The 24,254-nt window shown below is 42.5% G+C and overlaps 2 protein-coding genes across 5 annotated transcripts in view; both read left to right on the top strand.

Annotated features, from left to right (window-relative positions):
* Positions 1-5,295: 5,295 nt before the first annotated feature.
* LOC134202902 (cytochrome b-c1 complex subunit 7-like) lies at positions 5,296-6,117 on the top strand. The gene is made up of 3 exons (XM_062677887.1): positions 5,296-5,454; positions 5,623-5,670; positions 5,746-6,117. The coding sequence occupies exons 1-3, from the start codon at positions 5,418-5,420 to the stop codon at positions 5,991-5,993; spliced, it is 333 nt and encodes a 110-aa protein (XP_062533871.1). The 5' UTR covers positions 5,296-5,417; the 3' UTR covers positions 5,994-6,117.
* Positions 6,118-7,304: 1,187 nt separating this feature from the next.
* LOC134202901 (lysophosphatidylserine lipase ABHD12-like) overlaps positions 7,305-24,254 on the top strand; it is a 53,207-nt gene continuing 36,257 nt past the window's right edge. For 3 of the 4 annotated variants that reach the window (XM_062677884.1, XM_062677883.1, XM_062677882.1), the window contains exon 1: positions 7,306-7,447. The gene's annotated coding sequence lies outside the window, so the exon portion shown is untranslated. Of the gene's footprint in view, positions 7,448-24,254 lie in introns of all 4 variants that reach the window. The other variant, XM_062677886.1, reaches the window with a different exon arrangement.

Below are 24,254 nucleotides of genomic sequence, written 5' to 3'. Positions count from 1 at the left end.
CCACACGAAGGGAGACCCGACGACGAGAAAGAAGCGTTCTATGCGCAGCTGGAGCAGACATACGAAGGATGCCCACTGCCGGACGTCAAAATCGTCATCGGTGACATGAACGTACAGGTAGGCAGAAAGAAAATGTAAAGACCTGTTATCGGACCGAATAGTCTGCATACCGTATCGAACGACAACGGCCAATGATGCATAAACCACCATAAACTTTGCTGTCTCCCGCGGAATGGTGATTCGAACCACTTTCTTCCCCCGCAAGAATATCCACAAGGCCACATGGAAATCAACTTATCAAGAAACGGAAAACCAAATCGATCACTTTCTAATCGACGGTAAATTCTTCTCCGACATCACGAGACCGTGAAGAGACGGAGCAACTGTACCGCGCAAATAACGCACGAAAGTAAGTTCTATGAGAAGTTAAACCGTTCACTTAAGGGCCTCGTGCCACAGCCTGACATGTGTAAGGACATAAACGGGAACCTGCTTACGAATGGGCGTGAAATGATCCAAAGGTGGCAGCATTACGAAGAGCACCTAAATGGCGATATGACAGACAACGGTGGCGGTATGGTAATGAACCTGGGGCACGCGCGCAGAACATACGATTTTCGGCTCCGAATCTCCAGGAAATCCAGGAGGAGATCGACCGACTGAAAAACAACAAGATCCCTGGAGTTGACCAACTACCAGGAGAGATGTTTACGGCACTGGCTAGAGCGCTGCACTGGGTAATTACCAAGGTTTGGGAGGATGAGCTTCTGTCGCAGGAGTATGTAGATGGAAGTTGTCGTGTGTCCCATCTACAAAAAGGGCGATAAGCTGGATTGTAGCAACTATAGCGCAAACACATTGCTGAACGCCGCACCGCCTACAAGGGTACTCTCTAAAATTTTATGCCGCCGTCTAACACCAATTGCAAGAAATTTCGTGGGACAGTGCCAGGCAGGATTTATGGGTGAACGCTCTACCACGGACTAGGTGTTCGCTGCTATGACAGCTGATGCACGAAAACGGATCTCCGGATAAACTGATACGGTTGATCAAGGCGACGATGGATCGGGTGATGTGCGTAGTTCGAGTTCCAGGGGCATTCTCGAGTCCCTTCAAAACGCGCAGAGGGTTACGGCAAGGTGATGGTATTTCGTGCCAGCTATTCAACATAGCTTTGGAGGGAGTAATACGAAGGGCAGGGATTGATACGAGTGAGAAATTGGAGGAAGATGGAGGAAGCCTACATCAGACTGAAAAGCAAAGCTAAACGGATTGGACTAGTTATCAACACGTCGAAGACAAAGTACATGATAGGAAGAGGCTCAAAAGAGGACACCTCAAGCCACCCACCACGTGTTTGTATTGGTGGTGACGAAATCGAGGTTATGTTGAAGAATTCGTGTACTTGGGCTCACTGGGAATGCCTTCGACATACATCGAAAATCAGAATTATAATGGGCTGTGCACTCACAAGCATGTTCAGCAGGATCATGTGGCTCTACACTGAAAATAATCTAAACGTTCAATTAAAGAGCTCTTGCACGTGCCTTGCATGTTGGTCTTCGTTTGATATTAAAATGTATATCTTTTCCTTATAAATATTTTTACCAGTTGATCTCAAGTGGAAAACACATGGAAATGCAATTTTGTGTCGCTCTTCAATAGCAGATGCACTTCTCTTGAATTAAAAGTGCAATTCACTTTAATTTGTCCTACTGGTTGTATACAGTGATTTCAAAGTGCAAAACACTTTCGACCGAAATGTTTTGAATTTGACACCAAAGTGTGAATTCCCTTTTTGCTATCAAAATCAAAACCTTGTAATCGGAAGTGTTTTGCACTTCCTAATCACTGCAACGTGAAATAAGTTTTATGTCGAGTCAGTAATGCTGTCCAATGAGCAGCTCGAAGTAGCTCGGAGTTGTTCCCGTCCTGCTCGTTCTTTTTTGTCAACAAATGGGCAAGAGAGGGATGGGAAGAACTTCGAGCTACTTCGAGCTGCTCATTGGACAGCACTAGTATTCGTCAAAGTATAAAAGATGCGTACGACGTAGAAAAATTATACCCTCAATGAACATCATACCGTGCACGCACCCAACTTTGCGCAGCTCCTAACTTTGCGCATTTTGCAGTTATTTTTGTAATAGAATGCGTTTAAAATGAATTTCGAAATATAATTATAACTTGTCAGCACAATATACATGTTATCATAACAGTGCATGCATTTTTTCGCTGTTAAATGACACATTTTTCATTTTAATAGTCGAAACTTGTACTGAAAACAGTGAAAATGACCAAAATGGCGTGTTCTTAGCACAAATGACAAGTGACGGTTTACCCGAAAAACTTTATTTTTTGTAATTTTTTTCATTCGCTGACAACTGATCACACATGGACCCAATAATTATAATATTGTTGAAGCCATCTCATAAGAATTTGGTTAGTTATTTACATTTTTTGTTAAAATATATGATGCGCAATGTTAGGAACAATTTTTCAATACAGTGTACCTAATTTTGCGCACAATTCGTATTTCTTCGATATTTTCAACATTTATGATATACCTCGACGGAATAAGGTTTACGCAAAAAAGAACTTTTGTTAGCTTTGGCCAATGTACATAAATGGGGCTGTTCATACACCAACAGACGTGAAAACATACTAAGTATGTCGAATCATAAGAAAATAATGCTGGGCATCCTCATATTCTCTAATATGCTCAAATATGCCTACAAATGGAATGAACATGAATTGTAATAGTAGTATTAGCTGAAAAAATAAAATTTGGATGAAAAATTGTGTGATAGACGCTTGCCTCGTGTTAGAAATTTTCCAAGTTATGTGCGCAAAGTTAGGCATATCATAAGGGGTCTGCTTTGAAGTTCAATTTACTATTTATTTCAAATTTTTATACCAAATTTAGTTCTCAAACAATAATATGATAATAATACTACAGCATGGAAACTATTTCAGGCAGATAGCTACTTTCTGTAAGTTGTACAAGTTGATTCAATTATGCATTTCCTTAACTGCGCAAAGTATGGTGCGTGCACGGTACTGAGGTATGAAAAGGTAAGTTAAAAAATTTAAATTTTTTTATCATTAATCTTGATTTGATCTTGTACATTTCTATTCATTTTCTTGCAGAAAACGTTGTTTTCAGAAACGGAAATGGACGACGACAGTACGGTCATCCGCGCGATCATCGCCATCTTTGGTTACAGCAGCCCGAGCAAGACGATTGAAATTTTCTGGGGGAAGAATGAACTATTTAAGAAATTGCTCGCAGCGAAGGCCGTTCTTGTTATTTCTAAATGCGTCAAGGAACAGGACAATTAATGTATACACTGAGATGAAATCACTCTTATATTTTATGTGCGCTAATCATATAAAAGTAGTTCGACCTCCAACCTGCCCTCTTTTATGTGCAGCACATAAATTTCATTTAAGAACAATAATATTTATGAATCAGACATATGCGATACAAATGCAGTTTACTTGCAACTTATTTGTTCTGTAAATGACTTTTATATTTATTGATTCAAAGTTGAAAACTATCAATGCCCGCACATAGAACTCATGGGCATCATGGGAATAGAATAGGCGAGAAAATATCCAGCACAATCAAAATGGCGAAAAAGTAAGAATCAGTGCATCGGATTTTTTTTCCTGTCTCTAGCAGTTTAACCGGTACTTTTCAATGAAAATTGATGGGCAATGTTTTCGACGGAGAATTTCTTGTACCTTTTACCGGATTTTCAATTGATTTTCAAGCAGGTAAGTTAATCAGTTTTCTTATATAACATGTTTTCAATGGGCTTTTTTCACCAGCTTCTCGCAAAGTGTTTCTGGAAGATATTCGAAAAGAAACCGCGCCAATGCCGAAGCCCCAACAGCAGTTCCAGTACTACCATCAGAGTAACCCACATAAATGCCTGATTCCACATGCCATAATTGATCCGTGATTTGACTGTCTATTGCGAGGGCATTGACATAGGTTCTACTAAGCCGAAGAATCCAGAAAAAGATGGCACATCCCGAGACATATCCCGCAAAAAAGACGCCGTCTTTGTCAAGATTTTTCGGCTTGGAAAAACTTGCGTTATTCCCTCGGTCAATTAGCGGAGCAAGCTACTATACGATACGGACAGCTACGGATATACGGATCTTCAGCCGATTTTATTTGCCGGAAACAATTTAGTACAATACCTTCGAGTAGATTTTATACGTGTACATTTTGTCTGAAACTAAAACGAAACAGCTATTGTGGGAATGTGAAATTTATAAATAAAAGGGATTAATTGAAACATGTCTTGAATGTTTTTTGGTAATGAAGAGAAAAAAACAATAATTTTCTACTGTTGATTGCATATAAAATCTAATGTAGATGGGTTATTAAATTCCATTCGAGCTGCTTTTATGTTCTGTATGCATTGCACATAAAATTCAACGGTCACAGAAATTCCCAATTCTATGTGCAAGACTAATAGACGAATCCAAGTAAAAATAAGAAGAAGACACACGACGGTGTTAACTTTGACAGATCCTACAGCTCAGCATAGGGAGATCATTTTAAAATGCTTATAATAAATTCTAGACAAAACGTAATTAAAATCTGATTGATGTATGATACGGAAAAAGTTCCGAACTGTATGATAGATACGTTTTTGGAAAAAATTCAAAAAATTGAGATAAGCTTCCAGATATGTAATTCGGAACTTTTTCCGTACCGTACATCAATCAGATTTTAATTACAATTTGTCTAGAATTTATTATAAGCATTTTAAAATGATCTCCCTATGCTGAGCTGTAGGATCTGTCAAAGTTAACACCGTCGTGTGTCTTCTTCTTATTTTTACTTGGATTCGTCTATACAGTATATGTGCAAAGCTTGATTGCAAAAATATATGTGCATTGCACATAAATTTGATATGGAATTTAAGCTCAGTGTATGATACCGATAAAAGATATTTTAGTTACTAGATAAAGATTGTCGCTTCGGTTCCCTTTGTTCTGCTGTCCGAAACATGTGTGGTACATACCTGTCAAATCGTATGGATTTTCCTTCTTTGACATTTAGCTCCCCTATCCTCGCCAGCAAAAGATGTTCCGGACAGCGACGACAGCGACAATCTTTATCTAGTAACTAAAATATCTTTTATACCGATACGGAAAAAGGGTTGAAATTTGAATTGTCTAATTTTGGCGTTGTAATTTTCAAATAAACCCACTGTCGTTTGACATTGACAGTTCTGCTGACTACCGGTCTACCAAAGATTTCATGTCTTTAGTTGAACGTCAGTGAGGAGATCTTTCAAAAGTGCGAATTATTTCGTTCGTAGAACTTTCCTTCACCAAAGTGTGCAGAAGTTGTATCGTTTGCTTCCGAAAGAATATCCGGATTTTCCGCATTCAAAATGTCCTACGTTGCCAGGAAAGGACCGCGAGTCGCTTGTAAGATACTTTTCAGTGGTTTAGCTTGGATAATTTACTAAATTTTGCTTGAGAAATCCGTTTTTAAATGTCATTTTTTGCCGAAGAATTACATAATGTTATTGTGCTTGTATGTCGCGAATTTCTCTGCATATGAAAACTAATTGCTCTGATTTTCTTTCATTGTAGCTGCACTCGGGCGATGGGCCTACAATCTGTCCGGATTCAACCAGTACGGTAAGCTTCCTTATTGCAGACAAACGTAAACACACCGAACTAGACACACGACACTAACCTCACAAACTTCCGTAGGACTGCACCGTGACGATTGTTTGTACGAGGATAGTGACGTGAAGGAAGCGATCCGCCGTCTACCGGAGAAAGTGAAGGATGAGCGCAACTATCGCATTATGCGGGCGTTGAACCTCTCAATGACCAAGACCATCCTGCCCAAAGAACAGTGGACCAAGTATGAGGAGGACTTGAAGTATCTGGAACCATACCTGGAGGAAGTCAAGCGCGAGCGGGACGAGATTGCCAAATGGGAAGCTAACAAGTAGATTGTTCCGCTTGGTAGAGTATTCTTACCTTTGCTTGTATCTTTAGAAATGGGTTTTTTGAGAGGGATGCCCAATGAAAACGTTGTAACACTTAGCGGAATAATAAACTGAAACTGGAACGAAATTTGATTTGCTGTGTATTACCTTAGTATGTATATAGATTTTTAGATGATATTCAATTGTTACAGAATATTATTAGCGTAACTTGCTCACGAAACAAGGATCAGCGCAACTTTTGAACGAATATATTTGAAATATAAACAGAAGTGGGTTGTTCGAAACCGCATTCGAAGGTGAACAATTATTCTGTTGAATGACGGAATCATCCATGTAATTGAAACTTGAGCATAGTGAGAATACGGCTATAATATTCACCTCTCTCGAACAATATTACCCCACCTTACTCATGGAATATTTCCCAATAACTGTAATAGTGAGTAGCTAAATATTTCAGCAATTTGCTATTTTTTACGGCCAACCAATTGCCTTCAAAAAGGGTTGTCCCATTTTGCTGGTATAAACAAGAATGCGCATCAACTTTCTTTCATTGTAATTTGAAAGATGTAGTCATTATTTCACAATTAGTAATTGTTAGTGCTTAGTGATACTGCATTATTGCCTGATTTTCTCAAAATTGCACGCGGTGAACCTTTCATGAAAGGTACCGCCGCGGTTTCTGCACCCCGTTTACTTGATTCTTATGGATGAATAACATTGCGGTGTATCGTTTGTCGCGGCCGTACCTTTCGACAGTCATTCGCCGCGTGAAATTTTGTGCAAGTACCCATTTGGGAACATTACAAACGCCGCGCAGTGTATCATATCCAGAAAATCTGACAATAGTTGATTTAGGTTATATTGCGACTTGCGAGTTTTCAGAAAAAGGTTCAAAACGCCTTCCGTTGCCTTAAATCTGTTTTTCACGTTTTTCATCGAATCATAGCAACGTCAGAACATAGTTTGTAATTTGGATAAGGATGTAAACAGTGCCGTATTTGGGAAATTCGGCACCAACATTTCAAAAGGGCGAAACTGCTTTTGTAAACAAGAGCTTCTCACGTCTCTGGTGGGCTTATTTGTGCTCACCCACGCAATCCAGCACCATTAAATGATAGAAGAGGATTCGATGCTTCCATCAGTGGTATTGAATTGCGTGGGTGGGCTCGCATTAACCCACCATCGACGTGAGAAGCTCTTGTTTACAAAAGCAGTTACGCCCTTTTGAAATGTTGGTGCCGAATTGTCAAAAAATGCTGGCAAACGAGAGTGATTCCGACCGCAGCTGTTTTTGTTTTGAATCTGATGGTTCGCAGGTTGTTCGTGTCGTCATCGGGCTTCTTCCATTCATTACTTCGCTTGACTGATTGTAATTTTGTGCCAAAATAAATAATAGAGGCTTACTGCGGTCACAAACGTTCCCGTTATATGCATTATAGTTTTACAACTTTCTACCGGTAAGTACCTATCCGTCGTTGATTTATTTGCTTCAGTGATAGCGAAAGTGATTAAAAAAAAGTTTTGTTCTCAGACCTTCTCAGCTAAAATTAGAATGCATATTGCTGATGCGGCCCACTGACAATTCCGTAAAACTTTTTTTTTATATTTGCAAATAAACTTATTTGATTCGTGTTCATATTTTAAACTAACATTACCTCATATTACCTCTAGTGATGAATTGAATTTAAAAAAAATGGATAAAATATTTGGAAATTGAACGAAATTCAGTAAATAATGTTGCAGTACATTGTGATTACTTTCATCAATAGTAACTACTAACTGGAAATAGTTGAAGGTTTCATTGAAACCACGTGCCTTATTAGGTATAATGTTCAGGTAAAATTAACAAGAGTCCAAAACAAATCGTGTCACTTTTAAGGTAGGGTGACCATATGGTATCCTAAAGTAGCACATATCCTCCTTTTCATTAAAAATCAGATGTCCTCCTTTTTGGATATTTAAAAAAAAGTTGAATGAATAACTTTTTTTCTGTAGAAATTCTTGTTAATTAAGCAATACTACAACAGAGATCCAAAACAATCAATGCTTGAGTTAAAGTAACACCTGTCGACGATTAGGAAAAATGCAAATGCTCTTCAAAATTTTCTACGAGTAAGCATCCATCGAATTGTCTTTGGAATGCATCGCACGGTACACGGTACGGAAATTTTCTTGAATATGTGCGGCAAAGAGCAAACGCTATGTCATGCCTAGAATGGAATAGAAATCTTAACCAATCTGAACAGTACCCGTTGCGCTGGGATATGGATACTCTGAAGTAGTGCGTAACGGTGTAAATCCGGTTATATCGCCACGCTCGGTACAACACTGAAGCTGACAATATGACCTCCCTAACCCCGAATCCCAAGGTGTCAGGCGACCCGTGCCGAGGGGATGAATGTCCTGGGGGTGAAATAATTAGCCAGGCAGTTAACTGTAATGCTGGGTAAACACCTTTTTGGTGGTGCACTACGGAGTAAGATTTACCAAACTGTGTTCTAGTTCTTACAATTCTTGTTATTGTGTAAAGGTGAGATTCAGAAAGGGGCCATCCACAAAGTACGTCACGCTCCCAGGAGGGAGGGGGGTTTCGAGCAGCGTGACGACTCTTACAAAAATTTTAGAGGTTTAATACAAAAAGTGTGACAATGGGGGGAGGGTTGAAAATCGCCAAATTTTGCGTGACGTACTTTATGGATCTTCCCAAATGCCAAAACGCAATGAAATCAGATCTCTGTACAAAAATTAATTCGTAACCCATAAGAAGATGCAAAAATATGTTTGAACTGCAGTTCCGATGCATGGCCAGAATTAGTATTACCCCACTTATTGTTGAGCTGAAACTGATAGAGGAGTGCGCCTTCGAGAGTTGGTATAAGCCATTTCTCAAAGGGAATAAATAGCGGTACCTACCTCAATTTAAAAAAGCATCACATTAAGTTTGAGAAATATCTTAATAAAAAACGACTACTTCATTTCTTCTCAATAAAAATGGAGCAGAAAGACATGCACTAAACAAATGACACGGGTATACTACAAAAGTTCAATGAAATGGATGCAGTGGTTCATCTTGGCCGGAAGAAGAGAGAACCCCCTCACGAAGAACAAAACAATACAAGAGTTCCCTCTTACTCCACGACAGGCTACTGACTGATACTTCTGCCAGCAGCTGCAGTTCTCTTTATTCAACAACAATAGATCCATAACAATATTCCTTAATCTAACCCAAGAGCAGCAACAACCAACTGGCGTCTGCTTCCTATCCTTCTTCGATCTACAGCGAAGCGTCGCACACTACCTGATATTCCAATCCAACAGTTCATCCCGAACAAAAAAAAAAATCTGAAAAGTTGAATTTCTTCAGTCTAAATCTGAACAGTTTTGAACTTCTTCAGTTAAGAATTTGGTGATACAGTTATCATTTTCATTTGGTCGGGGTTCAACCAAACCACACCAAGCGGCTTTTTGACTGACTTGTAATGTTTTGTTCGTACAAGCACAACGGAAATAGTTTCATATCAATTTAAACGTACATTTGCAGTAGGATATTCTCCTCCTTATGGGATTAAAGGGATTCGCGACCAATTAAATTTGCTAAACGGAAGTTTGAGCAGAAAAATTGGCATACAGTCAGGTCACCCTTTATGGGCACCTTCACTAAGATACCTTGCATCCAGTCGACCGGGAAAGTTGCGTTGTCCCAGATATTACGAAATAAACGATGCAGTAGTTGAGCGGATGTCATGGGGTCAGCTTTGAGCATCTCGGCGGATATACGGTCGACCCCTGGGGCTGTATTCGATTTCATGCATTCGATGGCTGTTTGAATCTCTAGCAGTGATGGAGCTTCGGTATTGACGCGTGTTATACGTCGGATCCTAGGCAGATCATGCCGAGGTGGTGATGGCCTGGCTGGCACTTGAAAAAGTTGTTCGAAGTGCTTGAACCAGCGTTTCAGCTGGTCAGTTGGGTTGGTCAATAACTGATCATTCGCGTCTTTCACAGTCATCTTCGCCCCGCTTAATCGTCGTGAGATATCGTATAGGAGGCGAATGTCCCCGGTTGCTGCGGCTCTCTCTCCTTCGTCGGCCAGATAGTCTGCCCACGCTCGCTTGTCCCGACGACATGAGCGTTTTACTTCCTTCCCAAGACCCGAGTTTCGTTGACGGGCTAAGACTTTGGCTCCTCTGGTTTTTGCTCGCTCTATCGCGGCTTTGGCTTCTCCTGCTGCTCTATCTTCCTCCAGGTGTCATCGGTGATCCATTGTTTTCTCTGAGTACGCAGTTCGCCCAGATTGTTCTCGCTGGTGGCGATGAAGACATTCTTGATGGCGGTCCATTGGTCTTCCACGCTGCCACCTTCCGGAATATCTGCAGCACGCATCTCCAGTTCTTCAACGAAGGACCAATTCACCGTGGCATCTTCCAGTCGGCGTGTGTTGAACCGTCGTCCAACTCTCTTCTCCTGCCGACGAATCCGCGCAATGCGCAGGGGTATTTCACCGATGTGGAGGTGATGATCAGACGCGATATCGGCACTACGTTTATTCCGTACATCAAGAAGGCTCCGTTTCCATTTTCGGCTGATGCAGATGTGGTCGATTTGATTTCATTAGAGGTGAGCCAGCCGAGGGCTGAAAACCTCTTAAATAAAGACGATAATAATAATAATAATGATTTGATTTTCTGTAAAGCCGCCACGGGAGACCCACGTGACCTTGTGGGGGGAGAGCGATCCCCCGATCACCATGTCGTTATTACCACAAAATTCTGCGAACAGCTCTCCGTTTTCGCTCATTTCTCCGAGACCATGGCGTCCCATAATGCGCTCATGGTTCGAGTTGTCGGATCCGATCTTTACATTGAAGTCGCCCAAACAGATCTTGATATCACCCTTCGGAATTTTATCTACGACGGCATTGAGTTGACTGTAGAAGTTCTCTTTGTCTTGCAGATCGGCAGCATCGGTTGGCGGATAACATTGGATTGTAAGGTTTCGGACCCGTGTTCTAAATCTGGCAACGACTATCGTTTCACTTATAGGTTCGCACTTCATAAGCGTAGTGTGTGCCTGAGCGCTTAGTAGGAAGCCAACTCCGCGATGCCGGGGAGCGTGTTCACCTCGTAAACCAGAGTATAGCAGAACTTGTCCCGACGGCGTTCTGCGTTCTCAAAAGTTTAGAAAACGGACTTCACTCAGTCCCAGGATCTCAAGCTTCATGCGACGTGCCTCATTGGCAAGTTGTGCCAATTTACCCTGATGGGCTAGGGCTGAAACGTTCCATGTTCCTATTCGTGTCCGTTGTTTCGCGCTAAGAGTCGTCGCCGTAAAATCAGTCCATATTCTTTCATTATCGGATTCTCGAACAAATTGAGGTTTCGGGAACAGTAGGTTGTTGGCCCAAGGTTCCCTATCCACCCTATCCCTATTTCAGCCGCTGGATGCCAGAACAGCCGCTGTTGGAGCCGCACCTCCTTGGTGAACAGACGCTTTCATGGGCGTAGCCAGGATTGCGAGAAGGGGGAGGGGGCAACTTTTTTGGTCTTCTAAATCGTAGTTTTATAGTAGTTTTATAAAAACACATGAATATTAACACATGAAACCAAATCGAAACAAAAATGGATTTAAAAATGCGTGAATTATTGCTCAACAGATATTTTTAAATAAAGTGCGAAAAATATTAACGAACTTAGTATCCAGAAAGAATATAAAATCGGATATAACAATTATTATAAAAATCCTGCATTCTTCCATAAGTTTAAGAAAACTAGAACCATACATCTGAATTTCTCTCTGAAATAATATTTATTATAAAATAGGCAGAAAAATCAATATGCAAGCTTTCTCCAGGAATTCCTTTGACAATTGTTCCTGGCATTCTATCCGAAATTCTATCAGGGATTCTTTAGGAATGCCTCCAGCAACTTCTTCGGCAGTGTCTTCAGGAATTCCACCATAAATTTTGCCGGGAATTGATCCGAAAATTCCACCATTATTTACTCCCAGAAAATCTTCACGAACTTAATTAATTATTTTAGAGCGTCTTAGGGGAAATGCTACAAGGTTAAAAGACTATTATTCTTCCATTTACTTCCACTATTCACTTTTTATGTATCAACAACCAGATACGTATTTCGTTTCCTACTTGGAAACTTCTTCAGTGTCGATAACAAACACTGAAGAAGTTTCCAAGTAGGAAACTGTAAAATACGGATTATGCACGCACTGTCGCCCAGCACACACAGCCTGTTCGCTCGGCAGTACAAACACGAAAGAGGCGATTCTTTGTCGCTGAAAGCGATGCCTGCTACGATGCGCATAAAGCAGGGACGTATTGAAGGGTGCATAAATACTATGCGTTACGTAAACATGATAGGGTTATAAAGCACCCTCTCACATCCCCCTACTTCCCCGGAAAAGTTTTGATTCAGTTGATAACGAATTAACACCAAATATCGGAATCAATAGGTAGTGAGAACCCAGTACATTTACCGGATCGAACCAGTGAGCAAACTTCAATACTCTCGGAGGTCTCCCACGTGCAAAACACAAACAGTAGCTCGGGGTTTCTCCAACTTTGAGAAACCAGCTCCAGTGGCTCCGTACCATTCACCGAATCGAACCAGCAAAGCAAACTTGCTCCCGGAAAACTCCCCGTGCAAATCAAAAGCAGTCGCCCTGGGTCGTGATGAGCAGACCCAGGATGCAGTGGAACGGATAAGTCACCGGGAATTCGGAATCTAGTGGAGATAAACTTAGCACACGCGGAATACTTTACGGAAAAATAGATTTTATTCTGAAGCAACTAAGAACAATGTACACGCTTATAACGATCGGTTTGTGAATAGAGTTAACGTCAAAAAACAGGGCTGTCCCCAGCTCTTGGTTATCGGTAGGGGTGTACGATGCAAGTATAACTTACCAAAAGGGCGTAACCATTGTATTACCACACTCCTCCTCAATGTTTCGTCCTTTCCCGCTATTCCCTGATCCCGAGAATCTGTCGGAATCGTTCTAGCTTCTGCGGTCCTAGTGGTTTGGTTAACGCATCCGCGGCCATCGAATCTGTTGGGCAGTACACTAAAGCTACTTCCCCCGTGTTGCACAGCTCTTCAACGAATCTTTCCCGTGTGTCAATGTGCTTTGACCTGCAGCTGGCACGTTCAGTGGTTAAAAACGAAATGCAACCCTGGTTGTCCTCGTGTAGCGTGGTTGGTTTCTCTTGCTCTTCATCGAAGTCCCTTAGAAGCTTCCTCAGCCATAATGCCTCTTGGCAAGCTTCGCTCAGCGCCACATACTCAGCCTCCATGGAGGAAAGCGTGACGCACGATTGTCGTCGACTGGCCCAAGAGATTGCTCCGTCTCCGAACATGAAAACGAATCCAGAAGTAGATCGCCTTGTCTCGATGTCATCTGCCCAGTCTGAATCGGTGTAACCAGATAGTGCTTGATCTTTGCCTCCACCAAGACGAAGGTAGTAATTGCGTGTCAACTTCAAATACCGAAGTACACGCTTTGCTGCCATCCAGTCACGTTCACTCGGTTTTGCGAACTTTCGACCGAGAATCGCTGCACTGATCGCCAAATCTGGTCGCACACTTACTGCTAAATATAAGATCCCACCTACCAAACTACGGTACTTCGTCGCATCAGCAAATCCTTCGGTCGTATCAGGGGTCTTCAAGAACCCTGGATCCATCGGAGTGGTAGCTGGTTTCGCTTGATCCATTCCAAACTTGGCAATCAATTGGTCGATGTAAACTGGCAGACGCAACTTGAACCCATCACTATCTCGGAGCACCTCCATGCCCAAGAAATGGCGTACCATCCCAAGATTGGTTAGTTCGAATTCATTCTTTAAGCTTTTGATGATACACTGGATCTCCTTATCGTTCGTTGATGCTACAAGCATATCGTCCACATAGACGAGAATGAATACTTTCAGCTTACCCACTTTCTTCACAAATAAGCACTGATCTGCGTTAGATGCACGGAATCCAAGTTTTGTCAATACCTTTTGTAGTTTCCGGTTCCAACAGCGTGCGGCTTGTCGTAGGCCATATATACTACGTTTGAGATGGCATACTAACTCCTCCTGCCCCTGCACTTCGTAACCAGGTGGTTGGCGCATGTAAAGATCCTCGTCCAGTTCACCGTTGAGATAAGCGGTCTTTACATCCACATGCCGCACAACCATGTTCTGCTTCACCGCAACTGCAAAGAACGTACGAAGTGTTGCTTGATGTGTCACCGGAGCGTTAAAATCCACTCCAAACTTTTGCGCATATCCTTGCGCCACTATTCTGGCCTTATATTTCACTGTTTGGCCCAGTTCGTCTTTCTTTACTTTATACACCCACTTGGAGCCTATTGCCTATCTTCCTGGGAGGCAGTGGAACTAGTTCCCTGTGTCATTTCGACGGTGTGACATTAGTTCATCGTCCATTGCCTCTCTCCACTCACGCTGCTGTTTCGCTTCACTTATGTCCGTCGGTTCTTCGACCGCACACGCGGCAATGCCCACAGAGAAGTCCAACACAAAATCATCCAAATGTCTGGGAATTGCACCACGATTCTTACGAGAAGACTGACGAACTGGGGTTTGCACTCTTTCTTCGGAATTGTCACTGCACGAATCGTATCGACTATCTTCGTCACTTTTTGCCTCTTCTCCTGGCCGCACTTTTAACGGGTCTTCGCCATCACCTGCCTCAGCTTCTTCGATCACTGGATGCTCTTCGTGTTCTTCTTTACACTCCTTCCCGGCAGACCAGCGTTTTTCACGGTTTGAAACAGCAACGGGAATCTCAAAGGACGATGATCTATTACCCAACTCAACGAATCGAGCATCTCGACTGACGATGACGCGGTCCGTATCACGATCCAGGAAGCGATATCCCTTGTGTTCCATGGAATACCCGACAAAGACTAGTTTTCGAGCTTTGCTGTCCATCTTGCTGCGCTTGTTTTCCGGAATGTGCACGAAAGCTTCTGCACCGAACACCCGCAAGTGGCTGAGATCTGGCTTACGCCCCCACCACAATTCGAAGGGTGTCTTCTTGATCGTCCTTGATGGAAGCCGATTCTGTAGGTACGTTGCTGTGAGTACTGCTTCACCCCAGTACCGTTTTTCCAGATTGGCATCGATTAGCATGCAGGTCGCCATTTCAGTAATCGACCGGTTCTTCCGCTCAGCCACACCATTGGACTGCGGAGAATATGCGGTGGTGTATTGCGGCTTTATCCCTTCCTCCTTGTAAAACCGCCTCAGCTCGGCGTTATCAAATTCGCCCCCACCATCAGACCTGATTACGCACGGTTTTCGTCCTGTCAGAGTTTCGGCCCACCGAACATAATCTTTGATATTATTGGCCGCTTCGGATTTAGCCTTGAGAAGGTATGTTACGGTAAACCGGCTATAGTCATCAATGATATGCATGACATAGCGGCTACCACTTGGGGTCTCATTCTTCATCGGACCACACAGGTCCGTGTGAACGATGTCGAGGATTCGAGTCGACTTACGTTCAATAACCGGAGGAAAGGGGGCTCTAGAAGACTTCCCCTCCATGCAACACTCGCATACTATATTTAAGCCGCAATTGCTTACCTTGATTCCGGTTGCAAGCTCCTCCTTCAGCAAACGCTCAGCAGCCGCCCATTCTCGGTGGCCCAACCGTCGATGCCACTGGTGCTGGCAGTTCTCCAGGTGCCGTGCTGTTTCATTCATGGATGAATGGCCGAGACGTAGCCGATACAATCCACTGGCGCGAGCTCCTATCGCCACAACGTTCCCCTTTTCATCACAAATTTTGCACAAATATTCTTCGAACAGCACTTTCAGGTTCTTCGCTGCTAAGCATCCCTCGGAAATTAAACTCGTCGCGAGTCCCGGCACATATTTAACTTCGGACATTGTGATCTTCACACTTTCACCGTTATCATCGACACCATTAAGTACACCGCATCCTTCACCACAAATCTGGGTTTTCTCGCCATTTGCCATAGTAATCCAACCTCCAGTGAATTCTTGCAGCTTATCGAAGAACGACTTGTCACCGGTCATGTGTGCACTCGCACCACTGTCGATGACCCAAGCTGCGGATGCAGTTTCATTTCCCAATGTAAAAGCAACCTCTCTTCCGCCACCTTGGGCAGTCTTCGCCTTCGCTACTTCCTTCTTGGAACTCTCCACCTTCTGCGACGCAGCTAACTTTCTGCAGTTCCGGCGCAAGTGGCCCGGCATTTTGCAGAAATGGCAAATTCTCGTTTCCTTTCTTCCATCCTTACCTACGGATGACCGCATCGCCTTCTCTGACTTCACAGAGGAACCTTCTCTCTCCAAACGCCGGAGGTACTCATCCATGAGTTTAGATTTCACCACCTCCATGGAGATATCGTCATCTGAGCGACTATCTAACGCGGATACGATGCCATCATATGACGGCGGTAAACTTCGCAACAGCATGCAAATCTTTGTATCCTTATCGAGTTCTGTACCGGCGGCATCAAGCCGATCAAACAACTCTTCGATATCACTCAAATGCCTTTCGAGATCACCACGTTCCGCGAGATTAACCGAGCACAACTTCTTAAGAAGGGAAACGCGCACTGATCGACTCGTCTTCTGATGATACGCTTTTAACGAAAGGTACACGTCGCGAGCAAAAACACTGTTCTTCACCAGCGGGAGCTGGCTATCCTCTAACAATAGAACTATGGTGGCTTTAGCCTTACGGTCATCTTTCTTCCATTGGTCTTCTTGATCTTCTTCATCTGGCACGTCTTCTTCTACCACGTACCATAAATCTTCCCGACAAAGTAGCATTTCTACGCGCACTTTCCAGGTCTGCCAATTTTGCCCGTTTAACTTTTGGATAGAGAACCTGGAATCGACCATTTTCCGCTACTTTCCACTAGTCGGCACGAACGCGAACAATAAAAAAAATGTTTTCAACGGATGTTGACGCACTAGTCTCTCAAACTTTCTTACACCCGATCGGTGCTAATCGACAACGAGAAATAAAAAATGCTCCGTGCACACCAATACACACGTCCGGAAGACCTTCGCGAATTTTTCTTCCACTCTTCGCACACGCAGCGGAATACCAAAATGGCCGGCTCGAGCAGCCAAAACTTTTCGCTATCAAACTCCGCGACGACCAGACCACTGGGCTCATAACCTGATGAGCAGACCCAGGATGCAGTGGAACGGATAAGTCACCGGGAATTCGGAATCTAGTGGAGATAAACTTAGCACACGCGGAATACTTTACGGAAAAATAGATTTTATTCTGAAGCAACTAAGAACAATGTACACGCTTATAACGATCGGTTTGTGATAGAGTTAACGTCAAAAAAAAAACAGGGCTGTCCCCAGCTCTTGGTTATCGGTAGGGGTGTACGATGCAAGTATAACTTACCAAAAGGGCGTAACCATTGTATTACCACAGGTCGCTCGGGGTTTCTCCAACTGTGAGAAACCAGCACGTGACTCTGTACCCTTTGCCCAGTTCGAACCAGTGAGCAAACTTGCTCCCGAAAAACTCCCCCGTGCAAATCAAAACAGTAGCACCAGTGGTTCCGTTGCTTTTGCCGGATCAACCCAGTGAGCAAACTTCATTGCTCCTGGAAACTCCCCCGTGCAAATCAAAACAGTAGCACCAGTGGCTCCGTTGCATTTGCCGGATCGAACCAGTGAGCAAACTTCATTGCTCCTGGAAACTCCCCCGTGCAAATCAAAACAGTAGCACCAGTGGCTCCGTTGCATTTGCCGGATCGAACCAGTGAGCAAACTTCATTGCTCCTGGAAACTCCCCCGTGCAAATCAAAACAGTAGCACCAGTGGCTCCGTTGCATTTGCCGGATCAACCCAGTGAGCAAACTTCATTGCTCCTGGAAACTCCCCCGTGCAAATCAAAACAGTAGCACCAGTGGCTCCGTTGCATTTGCCGGATCGAACCAGTGAGCAAACTTCATTGCTCCTGGAAACTCCCCCGTGCAAATCAAAACAGTAGCACCAGTGGCTCCGTTGCATTTGCCGGATCAACCCAGTGAGCAAACTTCATTGCTCCTGGAAACTCCCCCGTGCAAATCAAAACAGTAGCACCAGTGGCTCCGTTGCATTTGCCGGATCAACCCAGTGAGCAAACTTTATTGCTCCTGGAAACTCCCCCGTGCAAATCAAAACAGTAGCACCAGTGGCTCCGTTGCATTTGCCGGATCGAACCAGTGAGCAAACTTCATTGCTCCTGGAAACTCCCCCGTGCAAATCAAAACAGTAGCCCTGGATCGCTCGGGTTTTCTCCAATAATGAGAAACCAGCACCAGTGGCTCTGCAACATTTGTTGGGGTTTTCTTGCAAATTTGGGAGCTTCAACTATTTCAAGTCCGTCCGTCACTATCTAACATTCCTTGACATTATAACATTGGGCTCTTTGTCGGATAACACTTACCTTTGTCGGATTTCTGGAACCATCCACACTGTGCTTCATGGTTTACAAATTAAAGCTACCTGCGGACAAAAGTCTTATTCTGTTTACGTTAATTTAACAGAATTCTTGTGTGTGATGGGCGACAGTGAAATCAATATTAAGCGCGGAAAAGGAAAATGCCACCTAAGAAAGGCGGCTCCTGGCAGGATCGCCATTTGTAAAATACGGATTATGCACGCACTGTCGCCCAGCACACACAGCCTGTTCGCTCGGCAGTACAAACATTCGATTCTTTGACGCTGAAAGCGATGCCTGCTACGATGCGCATAAAGCAGGGACGTATTGAAGGGTGCATAAATACTATGCGTTACGTAAACATGATAGGGTTATAAAGCACCCTCTCACAGAAACGAAATACGTATCTGGTTGTTGATACATAAAAAGTGAATAGTGGAAGTAAATGAAAGAATAATAGTCTTTTAACCTTCACGAACTTCTTTATAAGTTCTGCAGAATTCCCTGCAATAATTCAAATAATTTCGTGCTGTTTCCCATAATTTTTAAGAATTCTTCTTTGGCAGGTATAACATTCCTGAGAATTTCACGAAAAATCTTCGAATTTCTTGTGTAAATTCCATAAAATTTTCCGTGAATTGTTTCGAATAATTTCTTGTGAAAATTTCAAAGAATTTCTCCAGGAATTCCACCGGAAATTTATACAGAAATTATACCGACAATGAAATCAACAATGGAATTTTCGGAGGAATTCCTAGATTAATTCGCAATGAAATCCTTAAAGAATTCCGGTGGAAACTTCAAGATTTCCACTGGGAGATCCTCCAGGAGTTTCTCCGAAAATTCCTCCTGGAATTCTTTCAGGAGTTCCACCGGCATTTCCACCAAGAATTTGTCTAGGATTTCCTTCGAAAATTATTCCGGTAGTTCTATCGGCAGTTCCTCTGAAAATTCTTCCGGGAATTTCGGCAGAATTGGAATTTATTTAGGCTTCTTCAGGAATTTATATAGATTTTCCACCAGAAGCTCCTCAGAGAATTTCTCTGCGAGCTCCTCAGGGAATTCTCCGGGAGGTCCTCTGATGATGATGATGGTCCAGCTACAAACCCCAACAAAGGTTTCAGCTAGACGAGATTTGTCTATAAGATGAATTCTCTTGTTTCCGAGAATGCTTCTGGTAGTTTCCCCGGGGTTCCTTTGAAAATTCTCCCGGGAGTTTCTTCAGAAATTCTTCCAGAAAATTCCTTCGAGATTCCAGTAGCAATTCATCCGGGAGTTTCTCCGGAAATTCCTCCGGGAGTTCCACCAGAAGCTATTCCAGGAAATTATTCAGGCTTTTTTTCAGGAAATCATTTAGGCTTTCTTCAGAAATTAAGCTGGAAATTCCTCCCGAAGTTCTTCCGATAGTTTATCTGGGAGCTCATCCGGGAGGTCCTCTAGGAATTCTTCTAGGAGTTCCTCCTGAAATTCCTCCGGGAGTTCTTACGGGAGATCTTACGGGAGCTCCTCCGGGAGATCCACCAGCAGTTTCTACGAGAATCCCTCCGGGAGTTTCACCGGCAGTTTCTCCGGGTGTTTCTCTCAAAAGGAACTCCCAGAGTAATTTCCGGAGGAACTCCCGGGGGATTTTCTATAGGAATTTCCGGAGAAATTATCAGAGGAATTCTCGGAGGAACTGCCGGTGGAACTTCTGGAGGAATTTATTGAAGAACTACAGGAAGAATTTCCGAAGGAACTCTCGTAAGAATTCTAGGATGAACTCCCAAAGGAACTTCCGTAAGAATTCCTAAAAGAACCTCCCGGAGGAATTCCTGTAAGAACTCCCAGAGAAATTCTCCGAGGAGCTTCCTACCAAATATCGTTCAGGAATTCTCTGTGAAGCTCCTGGAGGTATTACCGGAGAATTTCTTGGAAAAACTCCTGAAAGAACTCCCGGAGGAACTCCCACAAGCACTTCCGGAGGAATTCCCACATGGAAGTCCTGAAATAATTCTTAGAGAAGTTCCTAAAGAATTTCCGAAAAAATATCTGAAGGAATTCCCAGAAAAATACCAGGAGGAATTAATGCAGAAATTCCCAGATGAAATCCTGAAAGTATTCCCAGATGAATTGCTGAAGAAAATCCCTGCGGATTGTTCCGAAGAAATTTCTGGAAGAACTCTTGGCAGATATCCGAGTAAATTCCGAGTGAAGTCCGGAAGGAATTCTAGTACACTTCCGCGGAAAATCTCCCGGAGAAATTCCTAAAGGAATTCCTGGAGTAGTACCTAAAGAAACTCCCGAAAAATACCTGTAAGAATTTCTGGGGAAATACTTGGACGAATTCAAGGAGAAATTCATGAAGATATTTCTAGAGGATTTCTTGAACGATATTCTGAAGTAATTGCGAAAAGAATTCCAGATTGGAATGCTAGATGATTTCGCTATTGAATGTTTGGAGGAATTCCCGTTCCTGGAAGTAATCCCGGAGGAATTAAAGGAAGAGTTCCGAGAGGAATGCCCGGAGAAGTTCCTAGAAGAATTTCCGAAGGAATTTCTTATAGATTTACAAGTGAAATTATGGAGCTAAATCGGAGGATTTCAGTCATAAATTTTTGAAGAAACTTCTGGTAGAATTTTGGGAAGAAATTCCGTATGTATTTTTGACGGAACTCTCGAATGCATGCCTGAAGGAAATGCCGGATTCTTCCTGAAGAGAGAATAGCCGAAGAAATATCTAGAAGTAAATCTTGGAGAAAAGAAAAGAGGAATTCAAGGAATTTCCTCGTGAATTTCCTAAAAAAAAATTAGTGGGGGGTTTCTAGATAAGGAGGAATTACAATTACAGAGAAGGATTTTCGAACGATTTTCAGAGGAATTTGTGCACTATAAAAAAATACACAAGAGGACCGTGTGTTTCACACATACATTTGCGCAAATTGTCAAAGCAAATCAATGTCATGTGTAAAACTTACGACTTCGCTCAATCGAAACTCATCATCCGTTCATGAAACATCCACACGGTATTAACGTGTGAAACAAATCGATTTGGATTGAATGGCTTGACATGTTCGCTTGTTTTCTTAATGACTTTGATGTATAATCGTATTGAATTTTATTTGTTAATTAATGAATTTTGCGTTTTCTTTCATATATTACATATATTTCAGCTACAAGAATGCAATTTCCGCCCGGAGTCCGATTTCCGTCATCGGAACGAAACCAAATTTAAAAAGCATTGTTTTGCTGAAACTTCCAACGAATCAATGGTGGAGGTGTATAAAAAACAATCTTTCATTGGTTTTCAATTCTCTAACGTAAATCGAATTCCGGACGGATGAAATGAAATAAAAACAAATGTACAAATGTATAAAATGCCTTCGCAGGTGTCATTGTCGTTGGAATATTTACAACGGACACTCGAACCGATCCTTGCTGTCTCCATCGTCAGTGGATCAAACAACCTTCACTTCTGTCCTACGACCGATTCCAAAAGAAGTCTTTAATTGTCATCCACAATGCCAAGAAGTATCTGCTGGCCATGACATGTTGATTCCAGCTTGTCGGTATGCATGTCTCTTCCAAGGAATTAAACGTTTTAATGAGGCATTCTGTTACACAAATGTTAAAGGGAAGGAAAATATTCATGTTATTGACATAATAGAGTATGGCATTTTGTAAAGTCATGTTTCCTGAACTTACCTGGTATTTATTATGTTTATTGTATTGGTTAGCTTCTGATAATTGAATTGTTCGATGTTCCGAGAACTTAGGGAACTGCTGCCACAAGGGTTCTTAGGAAATGCTCTTGCTGCGATATTGGTATACTCGACTTTGCCAAACTCCGGCTGTTTATACGAAAAGGAGAATATTTTTCATGAGCTCGGTTTTTAAAATATTTTTCATGGAGAAAGTAGAATCAGCTTACCTCTGTCAATAGGAACACATTTTCTAATCCGATTTTTCTCTCTATGGACTAAGATAGACAAATGCTAAATAAAAGAACTTTTTCATAAACAATCAAATAGATTATTCTTCATAGGCTGGTTTACAGTTCGGAAAACGTGTCCCGGGATTTGGTCTCCCATGTAATTTAAATGGGAGCGGGATTTGCGTTTCCCGTGACAGGGGCAGAAGTCTACACGAATTTTTTTTTTCCTGAAGTGAAAACCCAATCGCGGGAAAAGTGTATACGGTTAAAATCCCATGTGTAGAGATGCAAATCCCGCGGGGAAACAATTCCGTTTGAATTGATTCCGCACGGGAAATGTGTAATCTATGACGGAAATTTATTATGGGAAGAATTTAGTGAAGTGGATAGTGAAAAGTGAGAAATGTGAGAAGTGTGAGAAGTGTGAAGAGAAAACTAAGGGGTGATAAGCGAGAAATAAAAAAAAAATGAGTAAGTAAGCAATGAGCAATGAGCAGTGAGAATAAGAAGTAAGAAGTGTACAATTAGAAGTAAGAGTTGAGTAGTGAGAAATGAGTAGTGTAATGAGTAGTGAGAATGAGGCGCAAGAAGTGAAGAGTATGAAGTGAGTTATGAAGAGTGAGAAAAGAAAAGTGAAAAGTGACTAATGAGAAGTGAGAAGTGAAGAATGATAAGTGAAAAAATGAGTTGTGAGAAGTGAAATGAATAGTGAGAAGTGGGAATTGAGAATGAGAAGTAAAAAGAGTAAAGTGAGAAATGAGTACTAAGAAGTGAGAAGTGAAAATTGATAATTGAAAAATAGTACATAGTGACACTCGCTCTAACTCATTCTCACTCACTCGCTCTAATTCATTCTCACTCACTCGCTCTAACTCATTCTCACTTAGTTAGTTATGGATCCTGTATCTACACCTCCGGTGGTGCTAAGGGCCGACTTGAAAGATCTCATGAGGGTTGCCCGGCTATCGCTTTAACCTGTTGCCAGGTTAGATTTCGGTCGACTTCTTTTATTTCTTTATTGAGGCTTCGCCGCCATGAGCCTCTGGGACTCATTCTCACTCACTCGCTCTAACTCATTCTCACTCACTCGCTCTAACTCATTCTCACTCACTCACTCTAACTCATTCTCACTTAGTTAGTTATGGATCCTGTACACCTCCGGTGGAGCAAAGTGCCGACTTGAAAGATCTCCATCCTAAGCGTTGCCCGGCTATCGCTTTAACCTGTTGCCAGGTTAGATTTCGGTCGACTTCTTTTATTTCTTTATTGAGGCTTCGCCGCCATGAGCCTCTGGGACTCATTCTCACTCACAAGCTCTAACTCATTCTCACTCACTCGCTCTAATTCTCACTCACTCGCTCTAATTCTCACTCACTCGCTCTAGCTCATTCTCACTCACTCGCTCTTACTCATTCTCACTCACTCGCTCTAACTCTTTCTCACTCACTCGCTCTAGCTCATTCTTACTCACTCGCTCTAACTCATTCTCACTCACACGATCTCACTCACTTTCTCTCCCTCATTCACTCTCTCATTCACTCACTCATACACACACATTCTCACTCACTCGCTCAATCTCACTCACTCACTCACATTCACTAACTCTGGTTCACTCACTTATTCACTCACTCAATCATTCACTAACTCTTTCTCCCTCACTCACTCTCTCTCATTCACGTACATTCATACACTCATTCTCACTCACTCACACACCCCACACACTCATTCTCACTTACTCACGAATTCTCACTCACTTTCACTCGTTCACTCACTCACTTTGACTTACTCACCCACTCTCACTTACTCATTTTCACTCACTCACTCATTTCCTTTTTCTCTCCCACTCAATCACTCTCTCTCACTCATTCTCTCCCTTTATCTCGCTATATCTCCCTCTTCTCGTTA

This window comes from Armigeres subalbatus, unplaced genomic scaffold (assembly GCF_024139115.2).
Source record: "Armigeres subalbatus isolate Guangzhou_Male unplaced genomic scaffold, GZ_Asu_2 Contig1511, whole genome shotgun sequence".
Taxonomy (NCBI): Eukaryota; Metazoa; Arthropoda; class Insecta; order Diptera; family Culicidae; genus Armigeres; species Armigeres subalbatus.
This window is presented reverse-complemented; position numbering and strand designations above follow the sequence as displayed.

Bases quoted from the DNA above. Each gene is read 5' to 3' on its own strand.
- LOC134202902 (XM_062677887.1), top strand. From the start codon at position 5,418: ATGTCCTACGTTGCCAGGAAAGGACCGCGAGTCGCTT. The intron at 5,455-5,622 runs GTAAGATACTTT...CTTTCATTGTAG, and splicing joins GAAAGGACCGCGAGTCGCTT to CTGCACTCGGGCGATGGGCC. The intron at 5,671-5,745 runs GTAAGCTTCCTT...AAACTTCCGTAG, and splicing joins GTCCGGATTCAACCAGTACG to GACTGCACCGTGACGATTGT.